We start from the raw sequence: 15,492 nt of genomic DNA, 5'->3' as shown, positions 1-15,492 counted from the left end.
CATTTTAGTAAGCCAAAAAAAAAAAAAAAAAATCAAGCCAGAAATAATTCTATTTGTGATAGAAGCCAGATGTTTGGATAATCAGGAATCAAGCCGGAGAATACACTGGCACTCCATCAGAAAGCCGGGAAGCTGACTACATCTGGACTGCATATAATCTGATCTGAACTAGGAGCCAAATCTTCAACTGGCAAGAAATCAGCACGACTCCCTAGATCCCTAGGGAGATGGACAGATTCTTAACAGCCAAGAAGTCACCCTTCTGCAGCGATACAAGCAGAACACTTTCATACCTAGGGGCTCTGGAGTGGAGGCCTCCAGCTCTTTTAGTCAGTTCTTCCAGAGTCAGAGTTTCATATTCCTTGTAGGCTGCTGCAGTCCAGGATTTCTGAACAGTGTTGATTGTATTCACAAAGTCAAGGTTGTGCAAATAAGGTCTGCTTGAAAACCTGCAAAAAGAGTTGGAAACAGCACAGAAAGGTTGGAATTGAAGGCTGGTCTCTCACTGGTTGCACAAATGCTGTGATAATACAATATAAGCTCTTACTACCAAAAAGGCTTTGCAAGACAGCTGCAACATATCTGCATCCCATCATTCCCATAATACAGCTGGATTAATAACATCACAGTCTAAAGTTACATTAAGGACAAAGAATGATGCCCACTTCAGAAAGATGCTTAATTAAAAAGGTACAAAAAATGAACTTTTAACTATGGCTCCAAGTAACAAGTTTGGCCTCCTTTGTACATTAACAGATGTACTTGGATGCTACAATTAGCTTAGGTTGAAAGCAACCTCATTCGCTTCTTGCTCTCACCTTCCCTTTAGTTTCTGGAGAGGCAACTGGTTTACACGAATGCTGGAGGGAGAAGGAGACACTTTTTGTCCAAGGAAGCATGCCCAGTTACGGCCAAGTACATCATGCACCCATCCTGGAAGGGTCTCATGGCAGTAACTGGTTACATTTGAACCTTCTTTCGTGTACTGTAAAACAAAGCAGAACTAGGTTAATGTAATACATGTACAGCCACATTAAATCCCGTGCACTGCAGAGACACAACACCTGCACTTTGCTACATGTCAGGTTTTGGGACCTGCACACATTACAGCTACATACTGACTATATAACAGAGGAAACTCTGTCCACATATTCAGGCTCTTTCAACCTAGATGGTGTTTAGAGGACACTGGTATGAATGAACATTTCTGGTGTCCTACTATAATTCAGAGGAAGGTAGAACAGCCAAATAAGTTACAGACAGCTAGAAGAGCCAGTCCATACAACAACAATAAATAGAAAGTGAGCCTTATGAACTTTAACAAGAACACAATCTTGTTCTATCTATGGCTTGTGAAAAGGGCAAAACATGATCAGCTCCCACAGTTACTAACCTAGTCCCAGTTTTTCCTAAGAGGCATCTGGGCAGGGCGTTATTATCTTCTGCATTTATGTTACTCCTCAGGTACTCTGGCAATAAGCTTGGTGTGGAAACCCAAGTGATATAGCTGTGGGCCCACACAAGATTGAGCCAGCTCTTTCAAGATTTGTTGGGGACGTGTAAAAAGATAAGAGGACAGCTAGTATCTCACGATCCAGACTTCCTGAACTTCCCATTTCCAAGAAGCAAGAAAAAGTAAGTTTTTTCCCCCAAGAAGTGATAAGTGAAAAGGTAAACTGATTCATCTTGGTAGTTACACTCCAACTAGAAGTTGTGTTGATTCAGTATGTGGGGGGGATGGTGTTGCTGAAATCTATTGATTTGCGCGTGCAAATGTTATTCCAGGAACATAACTTGTAACACCTTCCTGTTGCCCAGCTCCTGCCTCCAAAAGGCAACATTCAGTCAACAGTATGTTCTTTTGCATTTCGTCTACTTAAAGTGGGATGATAATGAAAATTATTTAATGAGTTCAGCCTGCCTAATGACCTAGTCTTCTGCTGTTTAGATATACAGAAAAATAGTGAAGCTTTACTTTACAGGTTAACAGTGTTTTGAAAGCATAATACTTAGCCTTAAAAAGATGGGGCATGAAGTGGCAGGTGGTCCTAGATTCTGTTTAGAGCTAATCAACATTAAATGAGGCACCCCCCCTCCGTAAAAGTGATGTTGCCCAAATGGTCCTCCTTATTGGAGAAGGAACTGTTTAAGAACATTTCTGGGTCATTCTGCAGCTGGCTCAGTTGAGGATGCTATCAGAACAGGCTAGAGTCCCATTAATATGGATCAATGCTGTAAAAAATGCTCAGCCAGAGTTGTAAAGAGGTTTTCTGACACTCCTCTCCCCAAAAGGCAACATCCACTCTACATGTAATATGCTAGTTGTAACGGAGAGGAGAGTACAGGGATAACAAGGACAATGAAAGAAATACTAAAAGGATGGTGCATTTGCCAGGCTCTGCAGGGAATCTGAAGGAAAAGAACACCCGGCGATATAATTAAGTCTAGTAGGATCCAAGAGGAAGAGCTGGAGAGTGTTAATCCTCCACTGGTTTTATGACATATGAAGTTCACATTTGTTACCAATATCAGGATTGCAGAGGTAGTACTTCTACATTCACAACACAAGCGTGTCTCCTCCTAAAGGGAGCAGATTGAGGCATTGAAAGGCAGTAGTGTTACCTTGCTCTACTCTGCCCATCTCACAGTGGAAATAAACAGGCTGCGCTCAAGGGACAAGTGCACTCAGCTGAATTCCTGGGGGGAGGCAATGATTTGCTCTATAGCAGAAATGTTGAGAGGAATTCTCCACAATAGTGTTGATAAAACCCCAAAATTCTGCATCACAATTAGGAAGTTATTGACTTCACTATTAATCAGTCATGGTGAGCGCACTGTATTGGGCTCTACATAATAGCCTCAGTAATCAATGCTTACCCGTGCTTTCTAAAAGCCACCGCAGAACAAACACACCTAGGCAGAGCACTGCTCATCGTGAGTACTGATCTTGAATCTTAACAACCCATATGCGACTTGCTCGCTATCCTCATTCTAACAAGCTAGACAGTCTATAATATTTGCCTTGCATTCAAAACTGGATGGTGGCAACAGCTGCTTAATAGCCATGTCAAATGTCTGAAGTGAATGCCTATCTTCTGTTCTGTGAAAACCTGGCTATTCAGATTCTGAACCATACAAGCTTAAAATAAGCCTGTGAGAGGGCTAGTATATTAATGTAGCTTTACCATAGGATACTAATTTTAAAAAAACAAAAACAAATCAGAACTTTAAAGCATGTATTCCAGTGGGTCTGAACACAAACAGGATCTCTATTTTATTCTTTAGTTCTTCAGATTTGATTAAAGCAAAAATTGCTAGTGTCACTGTTTGATGCACAAATTTACTCAAAGCAGTACCATGCAAGAAAGCACAAAAGGGTCTAAGGCTGCTTGTTAGAAAAAAATGAGTCAATTTTTTATAGGAGTTTCAGTCTCCTGCAATAATATCTTACATATGGTACTGTTAGAAGCCAAGATTTTTTTTATTCACTGGAATATGTAAACATGGATTTTTATTTTTAAAGAATCAGTTAACATTCTTGAAAAACAGTGAAAATCCTAAACAGATCTCTCATCAACTCAGAAAAAGATTCATCTGCAGCAGAGGGAATACAATGGGGTTTGTGACCTTATATTTCTTCAAGATGTATTTTTAAATCCTGTTTTTCATCCAAAAGACAAGGGAGAAGCTTTGCTCACTGCCTACCCTCCTCCTTAGCCTAGGCAATATACTAAAATCATAAAGTAGCTGGTTAATTTGGGTTTTGCATTCACTAGAAATGAAAACAGTAATTGCAATCTGTTAGCTACTTGTTAAAATTCCTGGATTAGACCAGATCAGTTGCATTTTCTTAACTTGTTAGCTACTTTGTTAAATCTACCTTTAAGTGGCATAGCTTTGGATGAGAAAACAGACATTTTATTCAGACTAGTTATAAATTACTCTAGCTTTCACCAAGTCAGATTTTGATAGAGGTTGATAAAAGACTCAACAATTCTGCTCCTTAAATTGAGGACAGAAAGTACAGATGTTCTTGGAAACCCCCCAGCCTCTACACCCAAACCAGCCAGGATCAGTTGCCAGACTGACAGTAATTGTTAAAAATAAGTAAAGCAGCATCACAAGCCAATCTGGCATTTTTCTTTTAGTGAGCTTAAAAAGGGGTATGCCTGTTTTTCTGTTGGTTGTTTTTAATCTTTTCCAGGTCACCACTAAAAGAAAGGACTAGTTTTACTTACATGAAAAGTGAGAACATGAAATTTTACTTGGTTGATTAAAGACCAGAATAAGCATTAGCAGACTTAATTAATGGTACTGACATCAGCTTGTCTCTAAATGCTGGCAACCTGCATTCAGTTAAGATTGGTTTGTCTACCCCTAACAGAAAAAAATTACGCCACAAGATCAAACTGTGCCACTGTCTCCTCCAGCCTGGCTTTAAAGACAGCTCTTGTTCTCAAAAAAAGAGCTACAGAGAGCAGTGGCCACTAGAGGGCACAGCATCAAATACTTCAACATTAAAAACCCTTAACATCTTGCTACCTCTTCCAGCCTAAGAGCACAAGTTCACAGGCTTTAAAAGCTAGAAGGGGCTGTTATGAGCATCCTATAAAAGCACAGACCAAAGGACTGCAACTGCAAAAGCTCCCTTTCCCTAAAATATGAATGAAGAGCATCCATCCATACTACCTGCAACTGAAACAGTGCTTCAGAAAGGTGCCCAATCTTAAAATTCATTGCATTTGGCAGTAATCTTTCCCACTGGATAATTATCCTTATTGCTCAGAATTTGAATCTAGTTTCCAATATGAATTCTTCTGACTTCAGAGTTTGAGATGAAAAGGTGACCTATGGAGAACCATAGATATGAAAGGGATTCCTGAATCAAACTCATAAGTTCTTGTTGGTCTGATGCACTGCCTTGAATTAAAGACTTCTTGCTATTGGGTTGTGCTACATCTTGAATCAAGCAAAGTATCTTTCATGTCAAATCTTCCAGCGCGGGCAACTGTAGACAGACAGTTTGGGGAACATATTCAGGGCTCGACACTGGAGGAATTATGCCAACCTAACTTTTGAAATACCTAGCACCACCTCTTCCCTTTTTGTTCCTTCTTTCTTGTGAACTTTCACAGAAAGATACTGAGAGAAAAAAAATATCTCAGTAAAACACATCATTTCAACAGGACTCTAGGTTGTGGAAACAGACTGTACATGCTTAAATGCTGACAGAACATGTTACCCAGAGACACATAACACGGAGTCTCGCTGCTTTAATATTAGAGTCACTATTTCCATAAATGAGGCAACCTATTTATGCACTGGCAAAAGAGAGCATTTTAACAGACCAGCCAGCCATTCCACAACAGAAGGTGGTTTACTAAAATATATTTATATTGCCCATTAATGATAAGCAAACAGCAGGTGCATGCCCAGGTTTTGAGATCAACCTACTGAAGTCAAACAAAGACTGACTGTTAGTTCCAACTGATTAGCAGAATTAAGGGGCATCAGCCAATTTACTGCTAAGAAGGTTCAGTTTTAAATATTTCTGAGTAAAGTGCATTCACAGTGACCCGTCTTGAAGGCCCAAGACCCCCCCGCCCCCCATTACACTCTTGTACTCTACAATCTAAGCTCTCATTTTTAAAAAGCAACACAAACTGGGTTTTTGCTCTTTTTAAGAAGACCCCAATCGATAATGAAGTCCTTAACTCTCTCTAAAGAAAAAAAAAATATGGGTATCAGGAATGTCAGTCTCGTCTTTCCCAGTTCTGCTAGAGGATCTACTGGGAGTCTCAGAGGATACAGGTTAGCTCTTAAACCTTAACTATAGCACAAAAATAATCAAGCCCTTACTATAAGTTTCTTGCCTCAAAAAAAAAATAAATCAGCCTTTAGGGCTAACTAAGGCTGTAAATACTACATTCAAGTCAAATAGATAACCCTGATCATAAGATGACACTGTCCCCCCCCACATTAGATTCTATGTATGGAAAATTTACAAATTTATTATGATTTTCCAGGTAAAGAATCTAACCATTTGAGATTTGCCTTGAATTCAAGGGAGGTTTGCACTTCCCATTGCTACAGCATAGAAGATAGGTCTGGGGGGTCAGGTAGACCCTTTGCTCTCTGCTTCTCCCCAACTTTTCCACCTAGCAGCTCCTTCCCTGAAAGTGAAGAGCAAAATTGAAAACAATGACCTTGACATTAAACATGGCTGTAACACTTTGCACGTGGTATCCATACACTTACTACATCCAAAATTGATGCATTTTATTTTATTTATTTTTAAAACTGCACTTTGGCACCTACTTATATATTATACAAGCTAGACATGATACTAATCCAAAACCATTTAAGGCTGGAGAAGAAACAGGAATAACTGGAAATAGGAAAGAAAGACACAGCTTAGCTGTGGGAGTGAAGAAGAAGTCAAAAGGTATGCAGTGTAGTGGCTCACTATGACTTTAAAGAATTGTGGGTGAGAGCGACTGTACTTAGAGGGCACTACCATACACCTTATTCAGATGGGCTGCATTAATCTATCCTTGTGATAGCCTATTCTGGGCAAATGTGCTAATGGGAACCTAAGTGTTTTACTCATGTTCAGTGCTGTCTGCATCATTTAACGAACGTTATAGTTGGTTTCTATTTCTGAGCTTTTAGCAGCAATTTAATAACAGACAATGGGTATGAATTTAATGAGGTTTCCTTATATGCAATAAGACAAGGGGCTTCCCCCCAACCCCACCCCTCCCCCCAATGCCAAGTGGAGGGAAAAAACCTTGTCTTGTATTCAAGTAAATATGGTAGAGGCTATGTTTATCCTGGGAAAAAAGTGTTTTGTTCTGAGACCCTACATATTCAGATGGGCTGCATTAATCTATCCTTGTGATAGCCTATTCTGGGCAAATGTGCTAATGGGAACCTAAGTGTTTTACTCATGTTCAGTGCTGTCTGCATCATTTAACGAACGTTATAGTTGGTTTCTATTTCTGAGCTTTTAGCAGCAATTTAATAACAGACAATGGGTATGAATTTAATGAGGTTTCCTTATATGCAATAAGACAAGGGGCTTCCCCCCAACCCCACCCCTCCCCCCAATGCCAAGTGGAGGGAAAAAACCTTGTCTTGTATTCAAGTAAATATGGTAGAGGCTATGTTTATCCTGGGAAAAAAGTGTTTTGTTCTGAGACCCTACAGACGTACAAGTCCACTGTCCCACTTCCTGCTGAAGTACGTGGGATAAAACATTCTATTGCTTTTTCCCAGGATGCCAAGGTGTGCATCATAAGGTTATTGTGGGTCATTCCCTACCCCTATTCCTTGAAATGCCGCTTGTTCTTTTGGGAAGTTCTTATAAATTGCCAAGGGTGGAGCATATCACACGCTAGACCAATAAGCAGGAGAATGCTACTCGAACTGGAAAGTCCCTGATACAAGGAGTCATTTTCCAGTTGTTTCTAGAGATCAAGTAGTAAACAAGGTTAGAAAACTATATAACAATACTTATAAAGCACAAAGATTCCCAATATAATGAGGGAGGATGTAAAAATACAGAATATTTTTATGAAAGTTAGCTGGGAATGATGGAGAAATAAATAATTCTCTAAGAAGAGGCAAACCATGGAGCAGGATCCCTTGAGAGGGAAGCCCAGCCAAGGATCGAATGAGAACAAACAGCAACTTCCACCCAGAATGGGGTGATTGACTGTAACTCTGCTCTGCTCCACATGCTGCTTCTAACTTGGTAACCAAAGGATAATAATGTTTTGTTCTAGAATTCAGTGGCTTCAGCCAAGTAAGCTTGATAATTGGGTTTGTTCCTCAGTAACACTGCAAAGCTGAAGGTGGCTTATTGCACAGGATAAGCTTCAGAAAGAGCCCAGTATTACAGGAGCTTGTTTAAACGGGAAATGGCGGGTTTGGATTTATCAGGACCGTAGAAGCAGGTTTCAATATGAGACTTGACAACAGTCTTATACGGACCTAAATTTCAGGACCTACTGAAGAAACAATGCTCACTCTAAATAAACTAAATATGCCTCTGCTTTTGGGATTCTTCAAGCATTCGTTAGAAGTGTGTATATTCAGCTTTAGGAGCTGAGATTTATTGCTCATCTTTATAAAAGGCCACTGAAAGCAGATGCCTTGCAGCAACAGAGAGATTACTATCATGCAAGTGAAGGCCTGAGTTAGAAGCTACTCTGCCAGTTCAGGTCTGAATCTCTAGGAGGACATGATTTTTGCAGCATGCTACAAATTTACTGGTGCTTAAGACTATTGTTACAAGTTGCACTTAAGTATGATAATCTGGGCTCAGAGCAAATGGGGCCTCCATGGAAGTGCAGTAGGATGCCAAATATTTAATGGTTCAGAGGCTGAAGGGGAAAAAATAAATTAATAAATGGAGATGGTCTTTCTTCTATAATACAGCAAAAGAAACAGGTTCTCCTTTGCAAGGAAACAGTTAGAGAAAGCAAGCTACAAAAATATATGGAATAAGCTCACCGAGTCCATTCCTTTGGAGAGTCATTTCCCCACAGTGCCCAGGCGCAAGAACAAATGACTTGTAAAATCAGTGAGATCCTAAGGAAATGTTAGTGGGTGACTGGTAAGTAGGTTGCAAGAACACAGTTACAAAGTCAATCTCAGACATACATAATGGTCAAACTTCCTGTGTTTACACATGGCAAAATGCTGTGTTGTAACCGCTGTATGCATCCTATTCTATGCACAGGGAAATATACCTATTTTAAACCAAAAGGGGAAACAAAAGTTATACCACTTACCTCCATGCAACTTGGAGTTAATAGCAGTTCACCCTTTCTATACTAAAAAGGATGGAGGAACTTTCAGACCAAAGGTCTTCTCCACCAGCAGTTCATACCAATTGTTAGACTACACTGGCAGAGATTAGGTGGATCTGTCCCTGCATTAAATATAATGGAATTACACACCTGCAACTTACCCTAGTGGCTGACCACATGATTATAATCAGGACAAATCTGCAGTGCAGAAGAGGCCTAAAACTGGGGACTTGACTCTCAAATTTTCAAACAGGGAATAGTCAAGAGGCACCATAAACAAAACGTAGTAGGCAGTCCTTATAAGCCAGGCACCCTTCCTACAGTGAATCAATGCATTGCTATAAAAATTGCAAACCCTCTTTCAGATTGAGCAACAGTAGCTGAATTAATTTGACAAGAAAGCAGACCAATTTCACAGCCCCGCTTAAGCAATACATGAAAAATTGTAACTTAAAAAAATAAGGAAACTAAGCAGGGGTTTACCCAGGGCAACCATTCTGGTTTAATTTAGCTACTTTGGAGTAACCCTCGGACACATAACACATCATTAAAAGCGATAAAACTTTACTTGTTTTGTGAGCTGTTTTGTGGGTAATTATCCTCAGTCACTTTTATAAGAAACTTGTTCCAGTGGTGGCTTCCAGGGTTATTTCCAAACTATTACAGAAAAGCTTATTCAGCAATTATTACGCCAGCCAGTTTTACTGTGTAGACAAGTTTCCTAAATAAAATTCCTTTGCCTTCTAAATGATTTCCAGATGCTATTGACACTGGCATTTACCCTCTCTCCCTTTGCTAAAATGCCAGTGAGCGCATCTACACATGAAGCTACATCGCCATAGCAATGCACTGCAGCGATGTAGCATCCACGGGCGAGAACTGTGACACTGCAGCTATGTCACCATAGCAACACGCTACCTCATTATAGCATGTCATTATGGTGATATCGTGCCTAAAAATAACCATGTATGGCGTGGCATGCACGGCGCAGTATAGACTGTTACTGCATTGTCTTTTAATACTTCCAAAAGGAAGCACTAAATAACAGCACAGTAACAACACCGCCATAAGCAACATGTGTAAATGCAATCATTGAGGAGCACGTTGCTATCTATTACTTCCCCTCACTCTACACAGAAGTTAAAAAAAATAACCTGAAAAAGGTGGGTGGGGGTGGAATTTAGACATAAAAAGTAGTAAATGGAAGAATAAAGATATTTTCATTAGAAATGCAGATCTTGTATACTCTTCTTTATCTAGAAGACCTTTCTGGCTAGATGGTTATCACTGAGGAAGCGACTTTTATTCAGCACTTTAAAAATGTTTTAAGCTGTTTTTGCACGTATCAGTGGGAAGGAAGGTTCTTTGTTAAAGAACAAACACTTGTTCCCTGTTCAATTATGGACCAAACAAAAACATAAAAAAAAAAAAATCTTAGTCCACAGTGCTGCATTTTCCAAAAGATACAGGAAGATGATTTTACATTCTTAGATATTTTCAAGGTTAAGTACCCCCTCAACCAAAGAACACCAAATTGGGGGGTGTGGAATCTCAAACTTTCAAGTGCTCTTTCCATATCACAAAGCTAAGAAAGGCAAGCCCTGTTTTTCTTTTCATCACCATTTTATTTTTACAGGAATAGCCGAACACCTCTTCCAAGGGAGGAAGGGTGTTGGTTTGCTTCTGTGTCTTGGGCCTTTCCTAAACACTTTAAAATAAGCATTCATAGAGCACTATCAGCAGGAGCATGAATAGCACCACAGGCTGGTAAAATGGCTCTGTTCCCAGAGACTCTGCAGAAGGCAGGTAGACCAGATCCCAAGAGGTGTGAATGTAAATTCACTATTTTAAAGGAAACTATGTTAACGTATACTAAGTAAGAACCTGGTGCCGGGCTCTGTAGGCTGTTTCATATCTAATCCAATATTATGGGGAGACTAGGTCCAATGAGAATCCAATGGGGGAATAAATCTTTCATACTTGCAAAACCTCCCTAGGGTGCAGCTACTGTAGAAACTGAAAATAATGGTCCAGCCCTAAGAAAAGCAATTGGTGGATCATATTACAGAGTGCAAGGACTAAAGCATCTGTGTTTTATTGATTCATGCTTTCCAGACAATGTTTTTGTATTATAAACAATTCTAGATTGCTTATAATCTGTCATTTTAACCACCTTGCTAGTATCAAAGTGAGAATGGGGTTAACACATTAGGGCAAATAAAGTATAAATTTTCTTAAAACAGCAAAGGCCAACCTTTTTTGCAGGCATGCCACAAGCTAAACTGTATGCTCTCCTCGACTGCCACTGATCTGCTGCTCTGCTTTCTCCTCCCTGCCCTACGTTCCATGCCTGATCTGCTGCTCTTTCTGCACAGTCACTGTGCCATCTGCCCCCTCACCAGGCTGCCACACACAGGCTGCCCATGCCACTCCTGGCACTCGTGCCACCGGTTGGCTAGGCCCGATTTAAAACACTCCGTTCTAATACTTTCTCCTAAATCTTAAACCAAAGTGTTAAACCTAGGCATGTCTTATTAAGGGAGACCTGAGGGTTACCAGTGATCTAACCAAAATTTGATTGGGAGCTCAATTGGCCTCATCCTCATTTTCAAGGCACCAGTCAGCTTTCACAAGCATACGGGAATGCGTTTGGAGCTTTTGCCAAGCCTGTCTTCCAGTCACTCGGCTTTGTCAGTACTCTGCAAATGGACTTTGATTTCGCAAGAGCCCGGTGTACTATATTTAGCCTGTCATGCATTCCACTGAAGCAGCACTGTCCCCAGTGCTTGTGTCGTAAAACTGAGCTGCTGAACTCCATGTTATTTACCCTTCTTCAGCAAGCTGCCTGATATTTTGAGATTTTAAAATCCCTCACGTTCATATTTGATTTCTCAGCTGCTCAATTTATTGGTACTTGAAGCAACTTTATACTTAACCTGATAAATCAGCCTGAGGGCTCCCAAAGTCTGCACTGATTTAATTCCTCCAAAGTGTGTTTGCCCAGGAGCTGTAACTATCATATTCAGAGAAAATTAACTTGGGAGACCTGGCTGAATGAAAGGAAGAGCACTGGTGTCCTTTACTTCAAACAAGGTTTATGGAGAGGCATAAGACCAGAGGGGACACCTAGGGTCATCTAGTCCAGTGGTTCTCAACCTTTTTTTGTACCAGGACCCCCATTTGTGAACATCACCTTTAAAGGAGAGTTCATTTCTAAAGTTTGTTCATGACCCTTTGATATATTCTTGCGACCCACTTTTGTGTTGCGACCCATGGGTTGAGAAACGCTGATCTAGTCTGATGACCTGCATAACACAGGATACAGAACCCTATCTAAGAAATCCTGCATCTGGCCTGTAACTTCTGGCTGAGCTATAGCATCTTTGAAAGAACTGCCCAGTCCTGTGTTAAAGTTGAAGTGCTGGAAAATTCATTTACTCCACTGTTGGACTGGCATAATAATACAACAAGAGACTTTGACCCCAAACTCAGGCCCCTCCTAGAGTGCTAAGAAGATGCAGCATGCCCAGCTCACTGCCTCATGTGCTATGACTCCACACGTAGGACTAGTTCATACAGGGAAGCCGATTGAGAGGGCAGGTTATTCCACAATATTCAGGCACTTAATTGTGGGATCCCCTTAGTCTGGAACAAGATTTATAAGATTATTATAATGAACTAGAAAAAATACCCTTATGCCAGAATAAGGGCATCCACAGGGGAAAAAAATTGCATCTTAAGAAGTTTCACCTCTCATCTTATTGCAGAATAGTTTCCCTTCTGGCTTCGCTCTCCTACAAAGGTTCTCTACCAAAGGGAGAGGACAGCACCTAGACTGTACTGTGTGAAAAGATATATATTTATTTATTTTAAAATAATAAAAGGTTCCTCAAACACACACCCTTTTCACTACCTTTACCTATATTTTTAATTAATCTATCAATCAGAGAGAATATTTACAATTATTTCACTGTTTGTTAATGGTTTATTTAAGTCAAGGGAAGTAATACATATTATTTTGGCTAATGCTTTTTTTCAGCGTCTGCACTGCCAGGCAGGCCCCACTCCATCCAAATATGTGCACATCAGACCTGTTGATGCTGGGTCTGACAAATAAATGAGGGAGAATCAAATTTCTCAACTGGAACAGAGATTGATTTAGTCCATCAGAAAAGCATTTTCCATATGAAGGGCTGTCAACTCCCCTGATCCAAACAGAAGGCAAAACAACGAACTTCTATGACATGGCTGGCAGAAAGAACATGACGATGTGCAATCCATGCCTTGCACTGTTGTAGCATCAAGTCTTATTAAAATATACCTAGCTTTTGCAAAGCACTTCATTGGTATCTTTATAAGGGCAGTCAGCTTCATTACCCCTATTTTACAAAGAGCAGCTGAAAGGTGAAGCAACATGCCCATGGTTACCTAGAAGGCCAATGGCAGAATTAGAATTGGAATGAGGGCCACAGCGCTTTGAATAAAAAGCCAGAGCATGCACAGACTTTTGGAAAAAAGGTTAATATTCAAAAAAGAAAAATTTGACTCACCTTAAAAAATGCAAACCACTTATAGTCATTAATTACAACTTCAAACCCTTGATTGTAAATGATCGTGAAGAAGCCAGAGTTGCCCAAGTCATCCTGTGCCACATCCAGCTTCTGAAGACTCACAACCACTTTCTTTTCCACGGGTCCTGCAGAAAAAGGCAGTTGTTACATAGACTCATTAGAGCTTTCTTGTGCGGCCTACAAACCTTACTCTACCATATTTAACCATACACTAACAAAAGATACTGGCAGAGTTAATAGACAGAGCTTGTCACACGAGAAAAAATAGTTTGCCAGACATGGCAAGATCAAAATTTTGCTGGATGAAGTTTGCCTTTTGGAGTAGAAATTAAATGCTAAGGCATTGCAAAGTAACAACGTATTTGAGTTTAGAAAAACAGATGCTGAATCTCTGTTACAGAAATAGGTTTATTTAGCCAGGAGCTGCTACACAAGTTTCCTGAATCCAGCACATAACTATACCAGTGGGATCATCAATTTCCTGCAGCAAAGCATACCTGTTGCCAATTGCTGTCAGAGGTCTGAGCACTTAGCGCTCCAGGGCCTAGCACAGACACTGCAAAAATTGCAGCAGGAAGCATAAGAAACCTGAAGGACTGCACTGGTCTTCATTTCTGCTCTGGACCTCGCTACCACCCACCCCAGCTCCACTGAGTTCAGCTTTTCCATTTACCCAATCAGACTGGTAGCAGAAATTGGCATTTCAAATGGTTTAGGTGGTTGGGGTTTTTTTCCTCCCTTTTCCTGTCACTAATGCTGTCTCAAGGGCAGGTCCCATGTCCTCCCCCAGGAAGTCTGGTTTTCAATCAACTTCAGAAAAAATGATTAGCCTCAATAAAACCACTTCAAACAAAGAACCTGTCCTATCACACCCAGATAAAAACAGATAAAAAGAACAGCACCAAAACAGTAGGTAGGCAGTGGTACTCAGTTTGAGATACACATTCAGGGCAGAGCAATCCTAAGTAAAATAACCCAAGTAATTTTAGGGGCGCTGACAGACATGGAAGAAAAACAACCCCACCCGTAAAAAAACCCAAAACAACCCACACCATGCTTTATACAAAGCAGCACTGTGTTACTTCCACCCAGCTCTGCAGTGTCTGTATAGATCGGACACTTCAGCCAGGCTTTTTAGCACTTTTAGCTAAAGTTGATTCAATCAGCCGGTAGATAAAAGCAGCAAAAAAGCCCCACTAAAGCGCCTGATGAATACAGACATTGGGAAAGCCAGGTGCAACTAAAGTGCTGCCTCTTCTGGGTGTGCGCTGGGCTCAGCGCTGGAGCACACTGAATTTAGAAGTAAAGCATCCTTGGGTATTTTTCCCACTACGTTTGCAAGCAGCCTACTGAATTCCCCACACTCAGCTGGGCAGAAAATAATGGTTGTGGTTTCATTCAGTTTAGGGCCACAGCCATATCTAATATTTAGTGGTTTTTCTTCTACCAATATTGAGTTCTGCAGGCAGTTCTGCTTTCACACAGCCAGGTTTCAAGCAAGCCATTGTTACTGGGTTGCAAGGAGAGGGCTCTGCCCCCATCAGAAAGGAAAGGCAACTTAGCAGCCACTTTCTCACCACAGAAGCCTGCTCTGCTCTGCCTTTTTTGCGTGCCAGGGCAGAGATGTCCAGCTGAAGAGAAGCAGGCGATAACTCTAGGATTTAAAGACACCTTCAAAACTCCTAGAGGTCAGAAGACTGGTTTATGAGGAAGTGAGGTACCGGTCAGCATCACATGGGGAGACTGGAGGGAATTTCCACTTGCAGTCACCGCTCCCCTCCTCACCCGCCTCCACATTTTGGAGAGCATCTCTTCCTAGGAGCTCTCCGTTTAAAGAAGGGGATGGGGGGTGGGAAATAAGTGTGCGGGGAAGTCCTGCCAGTTCACACCCAGCTCCCTGTGGGATACCCTCCTCTGGTCCCAAACTTCTCCTTCACAGAGGCTTCGTCCCAGGAGATCAGCACTAACTCCAACTGGGCAATCCCCAAGGGAGCTGGCCTAAGAGGCACTGGCAAACACAGAATAATTCAGAGAAACAAACAGATCCAGGGCTGGATCCCACCAGGGTCCAGATTTCATCTCTTGGTAGGAGATGACACACATCT

At 41.0% G+C, this 15,492-nt stretch overlaps 1 protein-coding gene across 1 annotated transcript in view; it reads right to left on the bottom strand.

Annotated features, from left to right (window-relative positions):
- CTSC (cathepsin C) overlaps positions 1–14,892 on the bottom strand; it is a 24,038-nt gene extending 9,146 nt beyond the window's left edge. Inside the window, exons 1-4 of the mRNA XM_006030562.3 lie at positions 14,835–14,892; positions 13,367–13,512; positions 819–985; positions 294–449 (exon numbers count right to left, since the gene is read on the bottom strand). Coding sequence (XP_006030624.1) covers positions 294–449; positions 819–985; positions 13,367–13,512; positions 14,835–14,892 — 527 coding nt within the window. The remainder of the gene's footprint in view (positions 1–293; positions 450–818; positions 986–13,366; positions 13,513–14,834) is intronic.
- Positions 14,893–15,492: the final 600 nt, after the last annotated feature.

The sequence above is a fragment of the Alligator sinensis genome, unplaced genomic scaffold (assembly GCF_000455745.1).
Source record: "Alligator sinensis unplaced genomic scaffold, ASM45574v1 scaffold532_1, whole genome shotgun sequence".
In the NCBI taxonomy this organism is placed as follows: domain Eukaryota; kingdom Metazoa; phylum Chordata; order Crocodylia; family Alligatoridae; genus Alligator; species Alligator sinensis.
This window is presented reverse-complemented; position numbering and strand designations above follow the sequence as displayed.